The 18,372-nt window shown below is 42.5% G+C and overlaps 3 protein-coding genes and 3 non-coding genes across 6 annotated transcripts in view; 4 read left to right on the forward strand and 2 right to left on the reverse strand.

The window, feature by feature from the left end:
- Positions 1-2,076: 2,076 nt before the first annotated feature.
- LOC118428096 (rhomboid-related protein 4-like) lies at positions 2,077-6,124 on the reverse strand. Its single transcript, XM_035838066.1, has 9 exons — positions 5,942-6,124; positions 5,514-5,579; positions 4,781-4,930; positions 4,090-4,333; positions 3,464-3,585; positions 2,678-2,783; positions 2,556-2,572; positions 2,337-2,429; positions 2,077-2,085 (listed from the first exon to the last, which is right to left on the reverse strand). Exons 2-9 carry the CDS (start codon positions 5,577-5,579, stop codon positions 2,077-2,079), a joined length of 807 nt encoding a protein of 268 aa, XP_035693959.1. The 5' UTR covers positions 5,942-6,124.
- A 1,911-nt stretch (positions 6,125-8,035) lies between these two features.
- Positions 8,036-10,226, forward strand: LOC118426815. The gene is made up of 2 exons (XM_035836347.1): positions 8,036-9,102; positions 9,542-10,226. The coding sequence occupies exons 1-2, from the start codon at positions 8,273-8,275 to the stop codon at positions 9,582-9,584; spliced, it is 873 nt and encodes a 290-aa protein (XP_035692240.1). The 5' UTR covers positions 8,036-8,272; the 3' UTR covers positions 9,585-10,226.
- A 538-nt stretch (positions 10,227-10,764) lies between these two features.
- On the forward strand, positions 10,765-10,836 carry Trnae-cuc. Its single transcript has one exon. It is a non-coding gene; the product is annotated as a tRNA-Glu (tRNA).
- A 727-nt stretch (positions 10,837-11,563) lies between these two features.
- On the forward strand, positions 11,564-11,635 carry Trnae-cuc. The gene has a single exon. It is a non-coding gene; the product is annotated as a tRNA-Glu (tRNA).
- Positions 11,636-12,597: 962 nt separating this feature from the next.
- The window catches only part of LOC118427740 (ileal sodium/bile acid cotransporter-like), a 10,171-nt gene continuing 4,396 nt past the window's right edge, over positions 12,598-18,372 (reverse strand). Inside the window, exons 2-4 of the mRNA XM_035837661.1 lie at positions 16,045-16,154; positions 14,205-14,412; positions 12,598-13,717 (exon numbers count right to left, since the gene is read on the reverse strand). Of these exons, the coding sequence (XP_035693554.1) occupies positions 13,241-13,717; positions 14,205-14,412; positions 16,045-16,154 (795 nt within the window). The 3' untranslated portion in view covers positions 12,598-13,240. The remainder of the gene's footprint in view (positions 13,718-14,204; positions 14,413-16,044; positions 16,155-18,372) is intronic.
- Trnae-cuc lies at positions 15,069-15,140 on the forward strand. The gene has a single exon. It is a non-coding gene; the product is annotated as a tRNA-Glu (tRNA).

Raw genomic sequence — 18,372 nt, forward strand, 5'->3', positions numbered from 1 at the left:
TATTTCAAAAACAACAAGTTCTGAATGCTTGTGAGTGCTTTGTACAATAAACAATCCATCGTGTGCATATACATAAACTCACAGCTGAGACAGCGATCTGGCAGAATGGTCAACTCTACCAGCTGAGGTGGCAAACAGCAGCAATCTCTACCCTTCCTTGTACAAGTATATAAATGTGCACATACATTAGAAAATTTGTTACACGGTGCAATTGTACAACAATATCCATGCGGTGTACTCTGCTTGATAATAAAGCAACTGAGGTCTACAATGCACACTACTCTGTAAAAGTAAATAAATAGTTGCTACACGGCCAGCAATTGTTGGCAGGTTAGCTTTAGTCTGGTCAGCCAATCAGATTCTCTCCTGCCTTGTGGAGGGAAAGTTACCAGCCAATCAAAAATTAGTTCTTGACTGTAAAAGATGATGTAATTGCCTAGTAACTTTTCCTGGCAGGAGGAGAATGGCTGTTTCAGTTGTCATCTCTGCACCTGTTGCAGGTGTCATATGTACAGGTGCTATCTGCACAGCTGTTGTAGGTGTCTTCCATGCAGCTGCTCTATGTGTCATATACTGTAATTCCTGATTTTTTCAATGTACTGTTATGTTCACGGTTTTCACGGTGACGACTGAAACGTGAACTTATCATTACTGATAACAAATAATTCACAGACTTTTTTTTACGTGCACTTGCCTTGACAGTGAACATTTAGTTCTGAGAACAAGTTAAATTTTCTCAGACCGTGAAAGTTTGGTACCGAGGAGACAAAGTGAATTACAGTATGCAGGTAATCTCCAAGCAGATCCTATGGTAGCATACGATGGTATCAAAAGCTGCCAGAGGTGTGAAGTCGGCCTAGGTGTGTGTTTGGCTACTGGAGCAAACACACACTTAGGCCGGCTTCACTCCTCTGGCAGCTTTTTATACCATCTTATGCTACCATAGGATCATCCTCCTACGCAGGGACATTCAACAGCCAAACTGCCCGTCTGGATGTGCCCTGCTCTTTCAATCGCCACCCTTAGTTCCTGACCACCTTGCCTAAGAATATTAATTAGGTTACCCTTATACATGCAAGACAGCTTTTGAAAACGGAAAGCTTATTCTCTGATTGGCTGACAGCTGGTTTGAGGCGGACGTCCACAGGAACCAAGGAACTAAGAGTGACGGTTGAAAGAGCAGGGCACATCCAGCCAGGCAGTTTGGCTGTTGGATGTCCCTGCGTAGGAGGAGGCCATAGGATTTGCTTGGAAATTAGAATGCAGGTGTTATCCGCACAGCTGTTTCAGCTGTCATCCTTGCACCTGTTGCTGGTGTCATCTGTGCAGCTGCTCCAGTCTCGTCAGCCTGCGCTGCCGTAGCGCCTCCAGGTCAGACAGGGGTGCGGATGGAGCGGGTCCCGCAAATGCTGTGTGGATGGGAGGGGCGCTGGGTTGCCTGCCCCCACCAGCACCTGGAACAGAGAGATAGAAAAAGGCTTCTATCTTAAAAGATGTACATTTAGAAGATAGGTGTTAAACAACTAATGCATAATTTTCCATGCAAAACAGAGGAAAAACAGTACTGATTTTTTACTTCATTATGAACTGAATACATTGGCAAAGTACACGGGTGAGCACTATCCTCTGGCTGCATAACAATCATGACAATATTGATTTCTAACTAAAAGTGTCCTGTGTATTACCGATTTTGAAAAATGCAGAATACAGGTGTTAAATGCCTACACGACAGGAAGATTTCATCCCACTATATATATAAGGAACGGTTATTTTGCAGCACATCCACATGGGCAATGCTAACGTAAATGTTGCAGTTTCTACATGCATCATGATGTTAAAGTGCCCTGTGTGTCCTATGTACCTGTGTCCCTCACGCTCTCCTGAATGGCAGCCTGTGTGGCCTTCTGTTCATACTCCTGCAGACTCTGCTGCATCGCTACCTCCAGTTCTTCCTCCTCCGTTAGCCCCGCCCCTTCTTGAGCCCGATATCCAGTGGCACCTGCAAGACAGTGTTGTAAAAACATTCACCAGGTTGGTTTATCAATAGACCAATCCTGACTGTCCATCGCAAGTAGCTCAACCAAGCTGAGCTCAAGAACATAAGATATCAAAATTGTAGGTTCTGTTGCAGTTCCATAGAAAGCCGCTAGGAGGACCATTATCAAACTTGACCCTCGTTTCCCAACACATACCTCCCTACCATATATCATAAAGATTCACATACACTTCGCTAACCAACCACCACAGCACCCAAAACATAACCTTCTTGGCATAGTTACAATTTACTATACTTAATACATGTAATCAAGCGGTCCCTATACAATGATGTTTCTTACCTGCATGGTAGGTGTAGGACTGTTGTCTGGTCGCTCGGGTGTGTCTGGGTTCTGCTGCTCCATAATCGTCATGGTAACGATGTCTGCTCCAACCTTGGGGGTGGAAGGTTCAAAAGTGAGAAGAATGCAGTTCTTAACATGACTAAACATCCGGAAGTACATGTAGTCTCTGTATGTTATCTAGTTTCAGAGATTTATTTGTTTTTGAATATTGTTTACCTGGATTTGTAACCTTCCTAAACACAGATTTGTCAACTTTTTGATCACGAACCTAATGAAACCATTCATAGATTTTAACATTAGCATCTGGATCTATATCTAGAAGGACAACTTTGACATACCTCCAAATGGCAGGTCCATGATGGCCTTGAGAGGCCCGCTGGTGTACAGCAGTCCCACCAGGATACCCGACAGGTGACCCATGAACGAGGCTCGGGGGATCAGGATCTGGGGATTCAAACAAACAAAAACTATCATTCTAACCCTTGTTCTCTTAGTATACATTGTACATTCTGCTAATTCAAATACTGTAAACAACCAGATAGTGTCATGTATGAATATTTTTCACAGCTATGACTCTAACCTAGCCTGAGTATCAATTCTTCTGTAATGACTGCTGAATCAATACTTTGCTTCCTAACCATGGAGTTAGCAAACAAAAGTATTGAGATAGTGGTCAATACAGAGGATGGTACTCACTCAGGCTAGCTCTAACCACAATGTTAATTCTACAACCCTGTATAGAAGTACAAAAAAACATTTCAACCTAGGATTGATTTGTTCTAAAATCCTTATTTTCATAGACCTATTGTTTTAGCACGGACATGCCACACTGTTTGCAGGTATAACTGCCTTATGGCATAACACAACACCATTGCTGGGCAGAAGCTAGTTACAGTATACTTAAGTATTACACTGAATGACATGTTATACCTAACTATTGCACATCTAACTACAAGCACTGTATCTATTGAGGATGCTCCAGCAGTACGGTGGCAAAGAGTTCCATACTACCGTAGTTCTAGGGAAAAGTTAATTTTTGAACACCTCTGTCTTTCTGGTTGACATCTTGGTTGGTACTTGATGGTGTAACTATTTCTTAGATAAGAGAACATTGATAGCTGTACCTGTATGACAACCAGCTCCACCCAGCATGCAATTCTGCGGGGAACAGGAAACCATCCCATGACATAGGTCATACCCGGAGGGAGGTAGTGTGTGGTCAGGACTTTCAGCGCAAATATCACACCTGAAGTAACAATAGAAAATAAAGTTAGAAGATAAAATGTTTTACATGTAGTAGATCTACAAAATGTATAATAGTAGTAGCATGTAGTAGCATGCAAGCACACATCATATGTACTGTAACATTATGTATATTGACAATATAGATATAGAACTTTATTACACGGCAATTATACGAAGTACCAGAGGTATAGAATGGTTAACACAACAATAAGGGCTAACATAATTCTTTGAATTGATAAATCTGGACTCTAGAAGTAGTAGTAGTAGAGTCATATATACGGTGTATTACAGCACTGCTGGGGTTATACCGCCCCTAACAGAGTGGCATACCCTCTAGCTGAATACAAGACAGGATACGCCAGGTCTCCTGTCTGGGTGAATGGTGTAAATCACTGTGTGGCTGATACTGTATTGAGGTATGCCAAGCCTCCATCCGGGTGATTTGAAGTGAATCGGTTGTATCTGGACTCTACTTTAGATATACAAATGTTTTGTCTACACTAACCTGAGAATCCGACAGCACAGTCAGCCAGGTAGGAGGACTGGTGGAAGAAGTGGTCCATGGAGTAGTTCAGCCCCAGCAGGAGGGAGTGTGTACAGACCGTGAACACCGCCAGCACGTACAGGAACCGTACACTGCCCATTCTCCGCTCTAATGTGATGCCCTTCCACATGAAGGACGCCATGTTGTAGTAGAGGTGCCACTCGTCTGCGTGGAAGAATGCAGCGTAGATCAGCCTCTTCCAGTCCTGTGGAAAAGGAGACAAATCTTAACTGTCTATCATAATTAGCAGTTGAAACAATGAGATAGTTTCCTGTTTGTCCAAGTTTTTCTCTTTCTTTCTTTAAGACAGTACATAATACTACATATCATGTTTTCTATAAGTTATCTTATAAAAGTTTATGTTTATCTACCAACAAGAAATCATATTTTTTAGATAGCTTTTCCAGAACATGAGATAAACCAAACGATCTGCTGGGGTACCTAGAAAAGCTACCAGGTGGACACAAAATCTAACCAGTTCTTTCAATCATAGGTTTCATGACAGTCCATCCTTAGCTTGTTGAGCTATGCTACAAAACCACATACAAATGCTACCAAAAACATAGACTTCTTCTGGCAAGGGAAACTACTAGTATAAGGCAGGTAACATTACTGGTTTAAGCTGCTTCAAGTTACATGACACTGTACTCACCCCTTGGTACCACACATGGACCACGCTCACACACACCTCCCCAAGTTTGGGGTAACGGAAACCGCGGAACAGACGGAGGAACATGGCCACGTTTGCGGCGAGGGTTGCCAAGGTAACGGGTGGGATGTTCTGAAATCCTGCTTGTGCCATCTGGGGTAGAGATACAACAGACTGATCCTAGCTGTCTATCAGATCTTTTTTTGCAGCTAGCTCAACAAATGCAGCAGACGGAAAATGAGGTTTTCAGAGTTTTTAAAGTTTGCTGTTGAAACATATCTTAGTACATTGATAAAGGTTAGACATTCAGGTACATGTAATAAGATACACATGCCAAAAAGCAGTTATAACTGAGTAATTACTCAAGTAGCAACTGGATAAAAGTTTGCTGTTGAAACATATCTTAGTACATCGATAAAGGTTAGACATTCAGGTACATGTAATAAGATACACATGCCAAAAAGCAGTTATAACTGAGTAATTACTCAAGTAGCAACTGGATATGATTTTGGAAACAGTCAGACGTTTGAGACACCATCCAATGTCTTTCGTCTGTGACAATGATCATATTTTAAGTACAGTAGCAAATTATTTAAAATACATGAATACAGTATTGATGATGGTGCTACATAGCAAGAAGGTTAAAACATCTTATTCTAACCTATTATTGATAGATAAATAAACCTCCTTGTACGTAGCGAGTACAGTATCCAAGTATGGTAAATGGGTTACCTACCTGAAAAGCAAGAAGCACCAGAGCGATTCCTGGACGCCTGTGGCGGCCACCACGTATGGGCCACATCTGCAAAACACAGAAAATGAACACTCGCTAGAAATGACGATACAAAAATACAGTATACAAGGATTCAGAGTTAATCAAAACAAATTTATGTGACATTAGAAAAAATCATACCTAGATGAGTATTTTCGGTCCATTTAAATACCGAAATTTAAATGGATTTAACAACAAGCGAAATTGTGTCTATCATTCAATGTTTCAAGCCTGTAACAAACTACATCGTACGTAAGTTTCTGCCATAATTTTTGGGAATTGCATAAATATTTGTGCCGCCCTCCCACCCTTTAGAAAAAAAATATGCAACGAAGATCTCTTCAAATATTGAGCTATCTAGAAGTGACAGCGTATGGCAGCTAGTTCTATACCTCGATCAGATCTTCTTACAGTTGGCTAGGATGAAATGACTGGACCCAGATTCTTTCCGTAAGCGTACGAGCGACGAATCATCACCAAAACAACACGTCAGCTTTCCCGATGTCTGGGCGCGGCCATCTTGGAATGTACGTCATCTCGTGACCAGGGTAGTTATGCTTCATCTCCAAGCAGATGTTGGGACGGGAAATCGTAACATTTTTTTGGTTGGTAGCACCGTTCCAACAACCTCCATGATTGTCAATCTGCTTAGCGATTAGGTTCATCAACCATTTTCGGACAGAGATTAATGATTCGTGATAAAAAAGATAACGGTTTTTAATAGTAGCCTGACTGAGTCAAGCCTTGTCAGTCCCCTTTCATAGTACGGGAGGAGCCCACGGCAGCGAGAGATTGTATAGCATCGTTCACATGGCAATCGTACATATCGGCTACACAACAATCGTACAAGATACAACTAAGCACTTGAGTCCAGGGAAGTTTTCAGTCGTGACGCCATTACTAGTATTGCATTTAGCATATCTCCAAACTTTAATATGATAGCCGTTCTTTTAGATGAGTATTACGGATAACCTTTTTGCTTGTACCTTTTTATGTCGATCAATATATCTACATAGAAACAAAAACGAAACAAGCACACAAATGTCCTTCCCTAAAAACGTTGTGACGTACTATAAAGGTGGGAATATTCGCGGTCGTTTATATTCGTGGTTTTCGCGACCTCTTCTCTGCGACTTCTCTACGAATAAAACCTCTCGTGGCCCACCTATATGCTACTCTTCTTTCAACCGCGGACTTAAAGATGAAACCACCGCGAATAGTCTATTTCCCCCTGTTGCGAAATTAAATCCATGCTAGCATTTCCCCTTTTATAGCATTGGTCATCCAGGTCGGGTCGACTTTATCCTCCTTGCGCCACCCAAACACAACAACAACACACTGTGACAGGAATACATGAGGATATGAGTCATGATCCAAGCGCCGGCCAGTACATTTCCCGCCTAAATCTGAAATAGCGCCTTTTACAGGTCAAGACGAATGACGCAGAACACACATCGGCATCCCCAAGGCTATATTGACAAACAAGTTAATAACAAAGGTACACATGGGGGACATTCGCAACTTCGTTATAATAGGGATTAGCAACATTTCGCCAATGGTCATACTACCCCATACAGTAAGAACGAGCCTTGAAGTTCGAGCGCTCCTATCCTACTTATTGTTGATTTAAAAGTTAAAGAAATGAGCCTGTAAATGTTATGGCAAGGACGTTACATGTATATCGATATATTTCATTTTGTATTACGGCCCTACAGTCCTTATAAGCCCATGGCAACATACAACTGTATTCTCGCGGTCTGGCCGTATCAAGTTTCGTAACGATGAAATACATGTATTAAAATGGGCATGAAAAGTGCCATGCTGTGGAAAGCAAAAACCAAGGAGGTTAAAACCTCCTTGCAAAAACTGAAAAAGACCTTTAATAGAAACATCCTAAAGTTTAAAGTTTAAGCTTACAAAACGTAGCAGAAATTCAGTGTCAGGGAAACTACCAACACATATCTATGAATACTTTATATAGTTCTTATAGTGTGGCAGTTTTCAGATTCCGTGACCAAATGTCATCAGGGAACAGTGTGATTCATCGCAAAACTTGCGCGTTACGATAATCATTTAGCCCCTTTTACACCCTCTCAAGTTTAGTCACAAAAGGAAACACCACAGACACGTGTGTGTGGCGACCCGGACATGATTGGTGACGTCCGGCATAGTAAGTGTTTCTAGTACACTTCAAATACCTCGGGAAAGTCAAACACGAATGACTAAATAGGTCACCCCATATCTCTGAATCATGTTTGGTGCCCATGTTTGGTGCCAACCATTCGCAATAGGGGTGGATACACACTGTATTCTTTATTACTTATTAGTATCTAATAACAAAATCATATTTTTTAAATCTTAAATTCATTATTCAATGATAACAACTAAATAACACATTCATGATCTTACCACTCCTTTTCTTGTTTCTAACAATTTTATGTTCGTTCACTTTAACCCCTGCTTACGTATAAAGTGGAATCCTCCAATGACGTAATGTTTGAATCCGACAACAAAGGGACAATCACGTCTAAATAGAGACGCCGGTGCTTCGGGACAACAGTTTTTATTTTGACATTGAACACCTGAGTCGTGTTTCCGTGACTGATTCTGGTCTTTCTTTTACATCTTTTTTACTGTTTTGACGACACTTTCCCCGGATAGTGAAAGGGGCGAAAGTATCCATACCACAAAAGGCGCGGGAAATTCAGGACTGCTTTAAAAGTATGTATGCGTTGAGATACGCTTTGGATGCCGGCAAAATGCCGGATTGCTGGAACGCGCGTCACGAAATCAGCGAGGGAATCGCAGTGTGCGGCCTGTCTCCCGTCGAGGCATTAGGACAAGTCCGCGCGCCAACCGGACAAAACCCTCGGCAATCGTCGGCACCGATCCCGATCAAGATCACCGCGTCCTCGGCGTCAGACCAGGGCGTCGTCAGCGCAGACCAGTCCTTGCGGACGCTAGCGAGACCAGACATGCCCGTTCCGACGAAATCGTCGCCGATATCGACATTAGCGGACCTTCCGCGAAGACTACTACTTTCCAAACCGTCGGCGCCGATTCCGATCAAATCGTCGACGTCTCCCGAGTCGGCGTCTATCGGAAGTCCTCGACGGACGACGTCTCCAGTGACTGTCCCTAGCGGAAGTCCTCGCGCTCGACGGTCGCCGTCTCCTCTGTCGGTCCCCATCGGAACGAGTCCTCGGCGAACGGCGAGGGAGCCGCTATGGTCCGAGACAGAGATGCTGCGGTTCTGGGCCGTGATAGAACCTTACATAAAACAGCTCATATCGGGAGAGGCGCCAATGCCTGCACACGACATGGACCTGTGGGATTGTGAGCGGGACAGTGTAGAGAACATAGAAGGATGCCTGCTGGCCGTACAGGACCTGATCTGTAGCGGGAACTACAGCAAGGCGTTGGCAGGAATCAGGGCCATCAGAACGTACTTTGAAATACCCGAGAACTCGTCACGAAAGGCGCTGACGTTACTGAGGGAAGAAGACGAGTTGGAGGTTTTCAAACAACTCTTCATGAAACAGGACCCAGTCAGGTACGGCTCGATTCTCTCTGTCACTCGCTCTCCAAGCAGAGGTTGGAGGATAGACTTCCTTACCGTCTCCTTATTCTGATTGGTACCCTCTTTCTGACAGTTGGGGAGTCGGTTGTCAGAAAGTGTATATATACTATGTATTAGATTGAGAAGAAAGCAATATTAGTAACCCTCCTAGAACCTTCACTTTCTAAGTTTGTTGTTTTCTCTCGCCATTTCCGGCCTGATGACAACAAACAACAGTCATCACGCAAGCGTGTCCGGTGCCTATCTCAGCACATAACTCAACGACGACTTATATGCAACACTTTAATACATAAGAGTGTTCATCAAAGGACTTTTAAAATTCACTATGCTACGTATACGTTAATCTACTCGTCTTTTAAGAAAATCTAACGTTACAAAACTATACTAAAGTATTTGTCTGTGTTGTTTACAGGAAGCGGCTTTTGGACGACAGCCAACGTGCTCACTCCTTCTAAAAACAACGTCGGAGCCCATGTCAGTGACTTGGTGGGTCAATGACCGATGTCAATGCCCTCGGGCTCCTTGGTTACACCCTAAAGTGCTCGGACGATGACCGGAAGTCGACCGGAACACGTCGGCTATCTTCGGAAATGTTCGGACTAATTTGCCGAAATGGGCAGGGCTGTAAATGGGGACTTACTACTGTAATTTGTATGTTATAATTCATACATTCGAATTCGATATGCTCAGGGAATCAGAAGTTGTGGAATTTATCGTAAGTAAATCAAAGTTTTGTTTCAAGTGCACATAACAGACAAGGGCAAATATCAAATATTTTGCTCTTTTCCAAGCAATAATGACAAAACCCGCCAGGTGATGCTGATGATGAATTACATTGTACAAGTGTATTTCTCATAGTCCGTGGTACCAAAAGACAGTTGCCTCATCCTCCATGGTTGCATCTATTTATTTCGCCATCACTTATAATTTATTCAAACCATGTCAAATGTTGAAAGGATAAGTGTGAAGAAATGTGTCAATTGAATGTTAGTTGTTGTCTTTCGCGTTTTTTGTTTATCCGACATTTTTGTAACTGTAATTTACATAATGGTGTTGTAAATTGAATGTTGCTTTATGTTGTCTTTCCCGTTTTGACCTGAAAGGAAACTTGTTTGTTGATAACCGTCATTTATTTGTTTTTACTCTTTAATGTCCTTGCTTTTGTTTTGTTTAGTTTTGTTTTGGTTTTATGGTGCAAAGCATGTACCTTTTTTGGTTAGTATCATTATCTTACAGTATTTCAATATTTTCTTTGCTCATGTCAGTTTATACAGTTCAATCAGTTATATCTAAAATAACTCAGGATTTTCATAAGAATCTAGAATAAGACATTGATTGTTCATGCCAAAGATGAAAATGTGCCAGTAACGTTATGAACACCTCAGTGGAGTTGTTTGGTTCCCGTCTATTTATTTATTTATATGTTTGCTTGTTTTATCAAATCTACTACTTTGTGCAATAAAAGTGATCAAATCATTGAAACATACTACGATACATTGTGGCGTTCTTTGTGAAAACTCAGCCATTTTATTGGCTTAGATTAAGGATATCATACAATACTACTGACTGTAGGACTTCCATCGGTATGATTGCATGTATATACAGAAGGTATTGATTAGGGATTGTTTTCAGATCTCCCATATGGTCTAGTGGTTAGGATTTGGCGCTCTCACCGCCAAGGCCCGGGTTCGATTCCCGGTGTGGGAAGGAAACATTTTGGATACACATATCGCTGTTTTCGTACTGGTTTGATTTTGATTTTATCTAAGATCTAAAATAAGTGATTTTATGTTCTTGTATGCTATTCATAATGACATTTGATTTTATCCCTAGCTTGTAAAAAAAGGTACCCTATGGCAGTTCGTCTATTATTTGCACAGTTGTCAACGCTTTCAGGATGTCGGGAATTTTTCACAGCTGCGTGTAAACGTAACTTCTGGGCATGGGTATCCAAGATAATTGTTGGGGTCGTTCCATTACATTGTTGTAAACGGCATAGAAAAAAATAACAAAATCTGAACGAATAGGTCCTACTTAATACTTCTAGTACTGAACTAATTGTTGATTATTCTGCACTGATTTCTTGCATGGCACGGTAGTCATGCGTTGCCTAGCAAAGGCGTCACACAAAGATGACGTCACACAAAGTACCTGTCAATCAAAAAGAAAAAGGTGCAAAGTTCCGTACAGACAACTCCCATTCCAAAGTTCACAAACTCACAGAACGGCTGATACGCGACAGCCCTTAAATGTAACAAACATGCTTTTATTGTTTCTTTTTGACAGTTTGCCATTAATTTAATACCAATCTGGAAAGTGAACTACGTGATTGTATTTTAAGACTGGCTGGTGCCTGCCTACTTGATCGATGTACGTGGAATAGCAAACACAATGTGTCAACAACCGTGCTTGTGGGGTTGTCATTATCATGAACTCCCATGTGGTCTAGTGGTTAGGATTTGGCGCTCTCACCGCCAAGGCCCGGGTTCGATTCCCGGCGTGGGAAGTTGATTCTTTTTCTTTTCTTTTGCACAATACCGCAGGTACCCTTAATACTAACTAGTATCAGATGTTGAACATAGCCTTGAGACCATTTCGACGCGAAATATGGAAACATCCTTTAGATATCATACCACCTTCATTAACTTTTGTAGGACATGTTCCGGTGTTCCACCATTCCATGCGAATTAAAATAATATTGTTCGTTGGTTTTCATAGAAAACAATGTAACATTTTGAAATGTATGTTTGTTGCCCTATGCTTTTAACATTTCGTCTTATGCTTTTAACATTTCTTCCTATGCTTTTAACATTTCTATCGTGAAAAGGGGTGACTCAAGCAGAAGAGTGGTCGGACTTACTTTTGACGTCCCACTATTTACACAGCGGGCATCCGGGAACGGCAACTATTTAAAACCGACTGATTGATTGATGTCGGGCTTGTGTGCTGCTCCATTTATGGAATATTGTGTCTGAAGAAATGTTTCGCCTTGTCATGAAGTCCCATATGGCCAAGGCCCGGGTTCGATTCCCGGTGTGGGAAGCTCATATTTTTTTTCACCCACCCTAGCCTGTGCTGTAACATTGACCAGGATCACTTGTTTTATGCTACTTCATTGTTCCGCGTAAGCAGGCAATATCATTGTATACTATATATATCGATGTGAAAATTCATTTAAAAAATGTTAAGTAATTGATCACAACGACTGTAATATAAGAATAAACACGAGCGAAACAAGGACAAATTGCCCGAAAGCAGACGTTGTTTGGTTATTTGCCATTCTTTATTGCATAACGTTACATATATATATATTCAATCAAAATAAGTCGGGATAGTGACAACATCCTATGGTATTATCACGAGTTAAAATGCATAAAACGAAATAAGTTAGAATACACCAACAGAACGCCATAGTAATACCAGAATCAATGATAGTAATACTCAGTATATATGGTAACATCGGATGGACTCCAGGCTACTGAACGGTATGATAAATACATGTACTTTACCAGTATGATAAAAACGAAACGTTAGAGACAATTAACAATTTGTTTCATGTATGAAACGATGATGCACAACAAGTGTACAATTCTTGTATATATAGAGAGTGCATGTCAGCGATATATCTGTGACAGGTATGAAATGCACAACAAGAAGTGTATGACTCCTAAGTATATAGATCTATATAGTGCCGATGTTATAGGTGGGCGTTAAAATCAAGGTCCTCACGGTGATCAAAATGGCACCGAAAAATCCTAACTCACAAATCATGCATATTGATAAGGATGCATTGGGAAGCCTCAGGCCTCAAACCTCTGCACGTTAAAGAACCCAACACACTTATCAAGAAAATTGGGAGACAGGTACGGTGGTCTTCAGTGACCAAATTTGGGACATCACAGACTCTTCCCCATCACTCTTCTGGTCACCCCAAGGTTTCATCAGCCGGAATATTAACTTTCCCGCCGGCTGACTCTACGGGCCAGCTATTCCCCTTTTTGCCGAATTCTAAGATGAATACCCCTATAGGAGGACCTCGTGTAGGCTACTGAATCCCACAAAACAATTATAACATTTCACAGTTCCCTCTGTTAACGAACAAGGTATCATCTTACAGAGTAGTAACGAATTCGTACATATCTTCGTCTGTAGTCTTATGATCGTCAAGTAGGTTAACATCCTTGGTATCATCTCCCACCTCTTTCTCTTCCTTCTCCTTGACCGTTTTGCACTTTCTTTTCCAGATCTGGAAGGAGATTACCAGTATCATGGCCTCTAGACCCTGAAAACTGGCGTATAGCATGGGGAAGAGGATGATCTTACTTGCTAGTTCCGGAGCAAATGTCAACTTTAGAATAGACAAGGCGATGCCGATGTTCTGGGTCCCCGTCTCGATGCACACCGTTTTGCGGCAGGTGGCGTCCATGCGGAAGAGCCAGGCGATGACGTAACCAAAGGAGTAGCCAATCGTGGGGAAGATGAAGGCGATGAGAAAAAGGGCGGGAGGACCGGTCCACATGTCCTGGTAGGCTATCCCACCAAGCACCGCGCTGGATAGGATGATGACGATGCCGAATATGCCGCCAATCTGAATAAAAGATAATGTGAAATTCATATCATGAGATGAAAAAGGAGCAGATCTCTTTCATTCCCCATTCCCACATCCATGTATCTTTATCCATCTATTTTTTTTTCGTTTGTTTATTCGTTCACCCATTCATTCCTTTATCTATTGTGATTTACCCAATGCATAAAGTTATTGATATTAGCATAAACGACAATATTCTATATTAGAAAAATCACATTTTTAAATGGCAACCGAGATACAGGACTGTGATTTACACCGTGCTCACACCGGGAACAAAATAGAATTCAACAAACTTTAAGAGTACTACGGGGTGGTGTGTTTGGCCAAAACGCGAGCCTTAGCAATCATAGCGAAGCCACACTGCACTACTTATAGGATCTTATAGCTACTTGAAAAAAAAAATTCTTCATCTCTATTGAAGATGACTGCTGTCCTTATTTTCACACCGGGAAGGACCCTTACTCTGTGATAAGTGTGCTTTACGCACCTTGAGAAACCGCCTGGCCCATTTCGGTGACTTGTACTTGAGAAACATGCCCGCGCTGACAGGAATGATGATGGTGACCAGAGCGATGACGATCTTCTCGTAAGGTACGACGACGGTCGAGGCCGATATGAAGGGTTTACTGTAGATCCACAGGCACAGCGGCATCAGCCCCATAGCCAGGGCGGTGGACACAGTCGTCATACAAATACTGGGAGAGAGAAATGAGACAATTGAACATTTAACGTGGAAAAAGAACGGTTGAACTTCAACATATGTGAAAAACATTAACATTAGCATTTATTCTGCACGTGGTTAACAGTATGTTAGCTGCATGAAAAGTAGTACTCTTCGGCCTGTCGGCATCAGGCCCATAGCCAGAGCCGTGGATACCGTGATAATGCAAATACTGGGACAAAGTATAGAGCTTCATTAACAAAACACAAGTACGACGAGTTTTCATAACGTCTTCTGCTATACACTATACACAAAAGTAAATACAGCTTTGGAGATACAGGCCGTGTATAGGGACGATCCACGATCCTATTGTCGGTACGTCAAAGATATCTTATCACGGTAATTACAAGGTATATGAGTACATCACTATATGGGGTTTATCTGCAATTTATACCACAGCTTCTACGAAAGATCGCAGGCCTTCTAGTGGCGCAAACACGACCTTTCGGCGTAGAAACCTCCCCGGTATAATTGCTATAACAGCCTTCGCGGCAAGTGGAAGGCAGTGAAAGAGGCATAAAATCCTGGCCACGACACATCTATTCATCTATGTTTGATTGATGTCGGGCCTGTGCGCTTCACCATCTAAGGAATATTGTGGTGAACAAATGTTTGTACTCTTACATGAAGTCCCATATGGTCTAGTGGTTAGGATTTGGCGCTCTCACCGCCAAGGCCCGGGTTCGATTCCCGGTGTGGGAAGCTCATCATTTTTTCTTGACCCACTATGTGCTGTATACGTAGCATTGACATTAACATTAGCATTAGCATTTATTCTGCACACACTATGTGCTGTATACGTAGCATTGACCTGGATCACTTACTAGTATTCTATACACATGTACTACTTCATTCCTCCGCGCAAATAGGCAATAGTTTTAAGTTTCCACCTAACGTCTGCTTATGATTCTTGCCTATGCAAGTGGAAAGCAGTGAAAGAGGCATAAAAGTTTGACCATTGTAGGTTGAAAATCGAAAATCAGGGCCCCCGCCTCCATGAATAAACGCGAAGTCCATCGGAGGGCCACGCAGGATACTCTCCAAGCAGAGGTTCATGAGGGAAATCGTGACCTTTTCTTTTCTTCTATGTTGGTGGGATAGTTGGTAGAATAAGACGGCATGCAAGAAAAGGTGACGATTTTTCCGATCAGCCTTTGCTTGGAGAGTAGTGAATGAGGCTACTAGTAATCTATAGATAGTACAATGTAAACTTTCTTCCAACAGAAAAGTACACACGGATCAAACTTTCAACGACCATTGTCGCCTTCTTCGGTCGTTGTTGTTGAAAATTTGATCCGTGTGGGTTGATGCGAAGGGTTGCAATTGGACGGGTAGTAAGAAAGTTTAGCATTGTACTGTGACTACTACCAACACAGATGTGCTTCCGTGATGTTTTGAGGCTAATCTATGTACCTGAGGTTCATGTCTCCGTCCAGCCAGTACACCAGCAGGTTCGGGACATGTGACCTTTAGCCTACCTGAGGTTCATGTCTCCGTCCAGCCAGTACACCAGCAGGTTCGGGACATGTGACCTTTAGCCTACCTGAGGTTCATGTCCCCGTCCAGCCAGTACACCAGCAGGTTGGACATGTGACCTTTAACCTACCTGAGATTCATGTCTCCGTCCAGCCAGTACACCAGCAGGTTGGACATGTGGCCGCCCGGGCAGGTTCCGACCACCAGGATGGACAGGGCGCGTGCAGGATCCAACTGGGACTGAAGGGAAAAATATTAATTCTGTTGCAATAACTGGTAACTTCATAGCTCCAATAATTAGTTTACAGTACATATACTAGTTCACTTGCGAAGCGGTGTCATAATCTGCATAGACTGACTGACAGTGGCACTAGTAGTAGTAGTAGGCTACGTCAGTGTAACACCGATCGTGCCCGTCAATCGGAGTAAATTTGAAGATATTCACTTAAAAGACCTTTCAAACCTTTCAACATCATTTCAGATCATCAATACATAGACATAGCATAGGAGTTATAAATGGGAGACCACCCTAACGCATTATTAGCATCCCGGTGATCGCGAATATCGATCTCTTCTTGCTTCGGCTTCTTCTCGCTTGATTGTAATACTTGAAATGATCGACGATTTGTCTCATACTACCAGAACGCAAGAGGTACGACGACGACACAAGTCAGAGTCTTTGCGGACTCCTTATGGAACGATGTAGACCCGAACAAACTCTACAGACACAAAAACACGAACATCGTCAAGTCGACAACAATCCCTAGAGCCATAGAAAGGATCAGCACTTCCCCGGACACCACCACGGAGCTAGTAATAATTCACACAGGATCCAACGATATGGATAATACGAAAGCCCGACCAGATAGTGTGGACATATGTGTAGAGCAGACGCACAAACTAATCGACTCTGCAAAAACGTCCTACCCAAATGCGAAGATCGCGATATCCCAGGTCTTACCGAGGGGGATGAATCCGGAGTCAAGACTTAATCGGAATATATCTTCCTATAACGCCACAGTTGAAAAGACGTGCCTGAAAGACAATAAACTCATTTATGTCAGGCATAGGCTGCTATCGGAGGACAGAACGCTATACAAGCCTGACGGCATTCACATCCGACCCGACACAGGGGTTCGCCTGATGGTCGCCGATGTGAAACGGACACTCCGACATCACGAAGAAACCACAGCAAGCAGACAACGCTGGAACCCCGACAGACAACACACCAGACCCGCGAGGGAAACCACGTCTATGCCAAGCAGTGGACAGTACACAAACGCCCCGATCTCTCCACTCGGACTGTTCCATGGAGCCCCACGGCAGCCACCGTTCTCCTGGAACTCAGCGCCCGCGCCCCGACCGCCTCCTCAGTGGAACAACTGGAACAGACAGGCAGGACCGATGTGGGCTGAGCCCGAGACACAGGACAAACGTCACACGGTAGAAAAGCTAGTCAACATGCTAACAGACTTCCTGAAACAATGAACTTGAATCTTTCGTCCAACTACCAATATGTGAACAGACACATACCCCAGGTGACAATCTTTCATCTTCCTAACATTATTAAGTAATAGTACCCATTGATTTATATCATGCACATATGTTGTGGTCTTATACCACTTCAGTAGTCTAGTCTTGTATCTATTCACTCTACATACATATGTAACCATGCTTGCATTGTTGTATACCTCGACGTCACTGGTTCATCCGCTCTCCTCCTATTCAGTGGCGCACATTCGGTTCTTACCTCAGAATGCCAATCCAAAAGGTCGCGCTGAAATTCGGCTCCTGGAATATTCAGGGCGGCCTGAAGCGTAAGAGCCAAGATGAAGATTTTATTTCTTATTTCGATGATTTTGATTTTTTAGCTATGCAGGAAACCTGGCTCAAGCCAGGGGACCACCTTAGATTAGAATCGTTTAGTTACTGTAGTAGTATTAGAAATGTTAAAAAGTCCTCTAGATGTAGAAGAAGTTCTGGCGGAGTACTTCTCATGTTTCGCAACAAATTTTCAAAAGGTGTAACAAAGCTCCCCACGAGACATCCCGATTTCCTTTGGTGTAAACTAGACAAAATTTTCTTTGGCCTTGAACAGGATCTATTTGTAGGATGTATTTACCTATCTCCGGAAAACTCAACATCTGTAGACACAAGAAATAACACACTATTTGATATTCTGCAAGAAGATATTTGCAAATTTTCCAGCCAAGGCAGCATATTAGTGCTAGGAGACTTCAACGCAAGAACGTCATCTCTACAGGAAACATTTATAGATGATGACTGTTTAAATCAAGAATTTTTAGATATTAAAGACATACGACACAGATCGAACTGTGACAAAGGGACCAACAGATATGGCACTCAACTTGTGGAAACTTGTTCAGCATCCAACCTTGTCATTCTAAAACGCCGTACACCCGGAGATTTTTATGAAAAATTGACATGCCACAAATAT

This window comes from Branchiostoma floridae, chromosome 12 (assembly GCF_000003815.2).
Source record: "Branchiostoma floridae strain S238N-H82 chromosome 12, Bfl_VNyyK, whole genome shotgun sequence".
NCBI lineage: Eukaryota > Metazoa > Chordata > Leptocardii > Amphioxiformes > Branchiostomatidae > Branchiostoma > Branchiostoma floridae.